At 38.1% G+C, this 7,377-nt stretch overlaps 1 protein-coding gene across 2 annotated transcripts; it reads right to left on the bottom strand.

The window, feature by feature from the left end:
- Nucleotides 1-646: 646 nt before the first annotated feature.
- On the bottom strand, nucleotides 647-6,597 carry LOC104586912 (Basic-leucine zipper (bZIP) transcription factor family protein). 2 transcript variants are annotated; one of them, XM_010244302.3, is made up of 6 exons: nucleotides 6,069-6,597; nucleotides 3,873-4,037; nucleotides 3,719-3,796; nucleotides 2,110-2,175; nucleotides 1,793-1,858; nucleotides 647-1,714 (listed from the first exon to the last, which is right to left on the bottom strand). In XM_010244302.3, the coding sequence occupies exons 1-6, from the start codon at nucleotides 6,447-6,449 to the stop codon at nucleotides 860-862; spliced, it is 1,611 nt and encodes a 536-aa protein (XP_010242604.1). In that variant the 5' UTR covers nucleotides 6,450-6,597; the 3' UTR covers nucleotides 647-859. The 2 variants fall into 2 exon arrangements, with proteins under 2 accessions (XP_010242604.1, XP_010242605.1); XM_010244303.3 differs by lacking the exons at nucleotides 3,719-3,796; nucleotides 3,873-4,037.
- Nucleotides 6,598-7,377: the final 780 nt, after the last annotated feature.

Genomic DNA, 7,377 nt, shown 5'->3' with positions numbered 1-7,377 from the left:
ATGAATCAAGGTTCAAAGTATCGACACATATCGGCCGATATGGGCCGATACATATCATTCCAGAACCCCTCCGATATACCCCTAACAGTGGGTGTATCAGGAGTCTGACCGGTTCAGGGGGTGGAAGAGCCCTAAATCAGCCCGATGTACAACACAACGAAAGCTGTATCAATTCACCCAATACACCCATATCGGATGTATCGATATTTTGAACATTGCCATGGATCGCCATAGAGGTGAATCTTCTACCCATGAATGATAATCACTCTCGTGCCTGTCAATAGGTCCTCTCGGGCCTCCAAAATGCTTTACCATAAAGAAGAATCGGAAGATTTTTGTGGAATAGTTCAAAAGGAGAATATGTTATTTTATATTATGGTTATATTTTATATAAATATTATAATACCACACCTATAATACATTTTACATATATGTTTTTTTTTTCTCAAAAAAAAAAGAACAGATTTGCGTGTAAAAATGGCCACGAGGCCCACGACTGGGCCAGGCAAATTCAGGGATCCCCCCGAGAATTTCAAATTCTCTTTATCAATAAATTTGGCTCTGCAACCTCTCTGCCTATAAAATATTAATATCCCAACCCTGCTCCCCCAACCAAATTTTGCAAAAATTGTCTAATGCAGCCATATTCAAGAAAGAAAATCTCTAGCGGCTCCAAAACAGCTTTAATCCTTAAGATCCAGAAATAACTACAACTGGGTGGTTGTTTCCTTCGACAACCTCTTAAAATTCTAGTGAAACCATTATGCACTAGAATCAATTTGTAAGTTACGTCAGAACTAGATGCTTATCACAGTCAAACAACAAAGAGGAACATTTGGGGTTAATCCAATTTCACCACTCAACAGTGTAACCGTAATTGCTTATTATGGAGGTTCTTTAGCTTTGTGAGTTCTTTCCTCCTCTTTCTAGCTTCAGCTGCATCCACCAGTTTCTTACTCAGGTGCATGCTGGGTGCAAACATCCTTTCTGGTAAAGAGATTCCTACATGACTGGCTGTGAAGGAAGCAGTTTCTTCTGCAGAAGTAGAATCTGGTTGGAACTCATTCTCACACTTGACAGTGGAAGCATGCTGGACACAACTTACAGGTGAAGGCATCAATGGCATCCCCTGTGGATGAGACCCCGAAGTCTGGCCTGCATCTGTCGGGAATCCAGTTGAAGTTTTAGAAGGATTATTATTAGCTGGGATGGCTTCCATTGAACTTGAAGCATCTATTTTGGCACTTGTATTTAGAGATAGGTCATGGTTATCTACATTTTCCAATTCTTTCAAAGATTCTCTATCATGTTGGGCATGGATAGAAGCGTTATCCTGTTCATCCTTTGAGCCAAATAATTTAATGGGGTGAGGCTGGAGATGGTTCCTATGTTCTGGAAGAGGGAAGAACCATGGACATGGTAAGATGTAAAAGGGGGTTCTTGGCCCATTAAGAAATTGGGAGGTTCCTTGTTCGCTTGATGAACTGAGATCGGAGTTTAAATGCACCTGATCCGGCAAAAAAGTAGCATGAGCGGATTGCATTTGGATAGGATTTAATGGTTGAATGATGGCAGGCCAGATAAAGGGTGGAAAAGGGGGTCCATTGTACAAAAGCAATGGGAGCTTTGAAGAGGAAGGTGCTGATATCTCAACATTTGTTGATGCAGTTTTTTCTGGAGTTCCCTCCACCTCAGCCTTTACAGTCTTGGCCATCTACAGGATAGGAGGGGTCAACTATAAGAAATATTAGAATGCATAGACCTTACATAAAGCAGCAGATGGAAGCCTTACCTGAGCTTTAAGGTGTTCATTTCTGTCTTTCAGCAACTTATACTCTTTCATGACCAACTCCTTTTCCTTCTCTCAGTAAAAGTGTCACAAAAATGTCAATGGGTTTCAGTAAACGGTGGTGACGTTAACCTAGGAAAGGAATTCAAGGACAATATGGATTGAGAAAAGTGGGTAGAGCAGAGCTCTAAAAACTTGTTGCCGAAAATAGAAATATTTCTACTTTGTTCCCATTTATTATTTTTTTTTCTAAGCTCATAAAACAAAGAGTTAGCTTCTGATAAACAAACACCAGATTCTACAGAAACAGAACCACGTACCCGCTTCATATTCTCATTGGCCCATGCTAGATCAGCAGCTTTTCTTGTCAACTCCTGGCACATAGCCTGAGGCATGAGGATCATAAGGAGAAGATCAACATCCATCCCAGAATCCAATTACACTTGACCCCAATAATGGAATTTCATAGAGAACAAACAATAGAGTAGAATAAACAGATTGTTCAGTGTCTGCCCCATACAATAATATTTCAATTTCTTCAAGAATTCGGACTCACAATTTCATTTTATAATATTTGAATTAATAGATTGTTCAGTGCATCTCGTATAATAATTAATCTATACCATTATTTGCACATTCAAAGTTACAAACATAAACTTCTTGATGTGTCCCACTTCTATGTAGAAGTGGACTTTCCCAATGTAGACTAAATTATATCAGATGCACTGAACAATCTATTAATTTAGTTAGCAGATACTTCGGAAGATAAGATGATATATTCCTCCAATCTATCACTGTTCCTGCATAACACTGTCTCTAAGAAAACTTTTTCTATTGATACTGTTTTTCAAAAAACTTGTCTGGTTCTTTAGTTAATAACATTAAATAAAGCACAATTTTATGGAGTGGTTGAGGGAAATGATTTTCTTTCAGGTCAAGTTTCTGAAATTGACTCATCTTAAGGGAAACTACGAGTAAGAGCATTCAAGAGCTGCTAATCCAGTTTTTCATGAGATTTCTCATTCTGCAATTTAAAAATTTTAGTAGCATTATGTGTGATATTTCTTTTGTCCTATATACCCTTAGATGACCAAGCAGTATCTCACGAACTTTAGAGGTCACTTCATGCTAAAAATTCCAGCTGTTACAGGTCCCTACCCAGTCTACCCTTCCCAAGACCCTGGATTTTAGAGACCAGAATTGGGTAGTGGACCTTTTATATCTTTATGAGAATTCATACAAAACCATCAATTGTTCATGGACAGGAAAAGAAAAGAAAAGACAGACAAAGAAATAAATAGTTTTCCTTTATGAACAAGCAAATGCACATACATGGTAAAAGTAGTATCAATTCTGGAAAATATATTTCTACACAATTATACTTCGTAGCATGGATACCAAAGTTAGGCTGACATACTCAACACTAAAAGAACCCATTTGCACCATCTGAAACAGAAATAGAAATAGGATAAGAAGTTACACTAAAAAAAATAGTGCATTTCAAAATAGCAAATACGAAAAGAAATAAAATTGCATGTTGTCATGTGTTCAATATGGTGTAAGAGTGCCCTGCTATACATGTTCAAACAGGAGTCAACTCTTTTCAGAAAAGGCATGTTCTATCATGTTAAGACAATCATGTATATTACTGGGTGAACAACATCCTAGCTTTTTAGATCTTCCATCCTTGAAAGACTTCAAAGGGATTAATTTCTCTACATTCTCATCAAACTATCGTATGTATAAATGTTCTTTATATAGACAATCATGTTAATATGCTGACGAAAATAAAGTTCTTGTACACGGGAACAATTTCATCCTACAAATAATAAAACAATATCTTATTTGTTAAAAGAAAAGAAGTAATACCAACATGCGAAATCAGAATTCTTAGACATGACAGAAAATTTTATAAAAGAACATATCAACCTGCCTACGGCGAATTGTCTGCCTTGCGGATTCTCTATTGGCTAATATTCTACGTAATCTGCGTGCTTCCTTCTCAGCCTGCATGGGACCATCTTCAGCTGGAATTTTGGAAACTCAGACAGTTTCAGATGTGAGATTTAGAAATTCCCAGTACCTCAGTCAAATTTTGCCTTGACCTGCCTCTAACAACTGATGCACAACCTGTGGGGTGTATAGCACTTGATCTATGTAATTCAGAATCTGGTTCAACCTTCACTGTTTTTATCATCACATTATTGCACAGATTTTTATGTTGCCTCTGATCTATCATTGCATCCTCCTGCTTTAAAGAAAAATGATCTTAAATCTACACAAACTAAGAGGTATGTCAAAATTTAGGCATAAATAGTTGGTGAGCTACATAGAAGATAATTGATATACTTGTACAAATTATTATCTCCATTGATAGATAGCTATAAAATATCAAAATCTAGACTCCTATTTTTCCTCTGGCTGTTTAGCACAACCTAGTGTTGCAGCGCATGGACTCAATATAATGGAATCAGGCACTAAAGAAAGTAATCTCCCTGAGCATTTAGAAACCTAAAAAAGAAAACCTTAGGATTATACTTCATTTACTAATTTAAATTTCTTTATTTGACATCATGTATCTGTTTCTTTTAGTTTGTTCTCTTTGGGAAAAAGCGCTGTTACTGGGCTAATAGATTTTCTTTCTTTTTTCTTTTTACTTATTTCTTTATTTATTTGGATAAGATTTAGAAAGTAAAAGGTTATTGCCCAACAATGAACAACCCCTCCCCACCCAAAAGTATTTCTCTTTTCTTGCCCATGCATAGGTTCCTTAACAACCTAATAAAGGATTTTCTTACTTATTTTCCAAAGTTTCTGCACTATTAAGTATACATGCATAGTTCAATTTCAGTGTACAGTTTTACTTGCTCAAGACTAGAGCAGCTCTAGCAGAAATGGTTCCTGTACTATTTTTCTTTCCATCATTTATTTTCTTTTCCATGTGAATTTTCTTGCTCCTGTCCATAAAACCTAGCTGACTGCCCAAAACCCACGTGTACTTCCCTCTCACTCCTGGTCTGATTTCAGTAGAAACTCAGAACATACTGTACTGAACTCCTTCACTCAACTCATAAATCTCATCAGCCCTCCTAAGCTCTATTGTTTGTCCAACCATATTTCCCTATTTAAAGGTTGAGCACTACTTCTAAAATACACAAGAAACAAAAGATAACAAATCTAGCGACTGCACTGCTTTTAATTTTCTGACCTGTTTTCAAATTTCGTAAAGATTGTCATTGAAACAAGTCAAAATGTAGACAGCAAAATCTGAAGGTTATGTAATCAATTTAGCATGGATGGACATTAATGCCCGGATCTCAGAAAGGCATAGGTGAACTCCAAAACACATTGAATAGGTGTAAACAAATTAACAAATAAATAACCAGAGAGGCGAAGAACCGGTTTTCTGTAGTTAGGGTGCTAGTCCCAGTTCAAAATATATCTTACAGATAATTTTGAATTATAAATTAAGCTTCTTTTTTCCTCACTTCTATCTTTTCTCTATTTCCTCAGGCTCAGTTTGGAAAGAGTACAAATACAAATACAAATATGCACAACAAATACATACAAATACAAAATACAAGGTTTTTCATTCTACATATTTGTATTTGTACTCCTTCCCAACTGAACCTCAGCTCCATTTCATCTCCTTCTCTCACTTCCTAAGGAATTCAAGTAACTAAGTTCCTTCACATATTCCATAAGAATTTCTTCTGATTTTACTTATAAAAAAAAAAAAATCTTCTGATTTTGGTTTACAGGTTGCCTACATTTTACAGTTTTGTCAAGTGGCTGTGGGTTCCAGCCATTACACATTAGTCTTTAGTCAATTAAGAAAGGCCACAATGAAAAGTAATATTAATCATCTAATAATCATGTGTCAATACAATAAAAGATGGATTTGAATCAAGAAATTCCAATTTTTATCCAAACAAAAAGCAGAAAAATGAAGAAGGTAAAGGTAAATGGAATTAATTCCAAACACCAGATCAATTCCCTCTTCTTTTCCTCTCCAACTACAATATTTCTCTTCTTACATCGTATCCAGAGCAAAAGCTCTCATTAGTTACCATAAAACCACCACTTAAGTAAATTCAAAACCTGCAAATCCATAGCTACCAAACAAATCCGATAATTCAAACTTCAATACAACTCAACCTCTCCCGACTGCAAATTTAATAAATTAAAACAGCTACCGAAAGCAGCCAAACCAAACGAACAAACAAGACCCGGGACAAACAAAAACCAATTAAACCTGAACAAGATCCAAAGACCTCACCTTGGAAATCTGAGTATCAGCGTTCTCCAAGTCCTTCCCCAACTCCCTCGCTGGAGACTCACTCTTGATTCGCTTCCTCGATCTCCTTCTTTTGTTCCCCCACTTCCCGCTCGATCCACCACTAGGGTTTTCACTCTCGAGCTGCGCTAACTGAACGAAATCCGCTAAAGCTCGTGCCGCATCGAGCTCGATCTTCACCATCCGATCCACCTCGCATTTCGACTCGTTACCCCAAAATGTCGCCTCCTCTTCCCCCTCCGCCGCCGCTGCCGACGACGACATCGTTGAAGAGCACGAACCGGAGCATCTTTCTCCAGTAACACCAGAGTTCTCTCTCTGCGAACCAATTTCCTTTCCGTGCACTCCCTCTTGGAACGCCATGAGAGAGAGAGAGAGAGAGAGAGAGCTCAAACCTCAAGATGGACAAAAAGTAGAAGGACCGAAGAAGCTCAAGTTCCTCCAACGGTCGGAAAGAGGAAAAAAGAGACACAGAAACATGTGACACAATCACTCCTATATCCACTCGCTTGCCACGTCACACTGAGCCTCTCTGTTAGATTCTGCGAAGCAAGCCACGTTAACCTCGCCATCCACGTGGGAAACCAAGAACTTCTTCGGTACGATGCGCATGCAGTGACAGTGGGACTGAGGTGTCGGGATCCAGTTGCGACACCCAAACCTGATACCAGCGAGAGTGGTAGAGGAGGGAGAAAAGGGAGAAGGTGGTGTTGCGGACCACCGTGGCGGCGCCGCGGCAGGGAGTACAAACTAGTTCCGGCGTTAGCAAACTGAAGCCGAGAGTCGGAGAGTGGAAGCAGAGAATGGTCAAGCCTACAGTCCATCAGCTTTCTTTTCTTCTTCTGATTAAGCAAAAACTTCTCTGCTTTTGTTGTTGACGATCTAGTTGTAATTCTTGAGTTTCTTCTCTTCTCAATTGTTCTTTGTTCTACTTGCATTAAAAGAAAAACTACTAACAGTAGGACCTCTCATCGTTTTCCTTTCTACTGCTGGTGCAAAACTTCTACTTTTACCCCTGAAACTCCATAAACAACTGAGTATATTCTTACTGATGATGTTTCTTCCTTGCATGAATATAGCTTAGTTGATTCCTTCGTCGCTTTCTCTGTTTCTTATTTCAGTTCAATTGTTTCGAAGAGCTTCGCCTTCGAGAATCAGCTACAGCAAGGTAGGTTCATGGAAATTCTCCTTTTCTCTCTTTTGTTAATAAAAAATAATATATATACATATTTAAAAATAGAAAATACTCTTGCCGGTCATCCGGTGAAAGGTTTGAATGACGTAAGAAGTT

Source organism: Nelumbo nucifera, chromosome 2 (genome assembly GCF_055504915.1).
Source record: "Nelumbo nucifera cultivar China Antique chromosome 2, China Antique-T2T, whole genome shotgun sequence".
NCBI lineage: Eukaryota > Viridiplantae > Streptophyta > Magnoliopsida > Proteales > Nelumbonaceae > Nelumbo > Nelumbo nucifera.
This window is presented reverse-complemented; position numbering and strand designations above follow the sequence as displayed.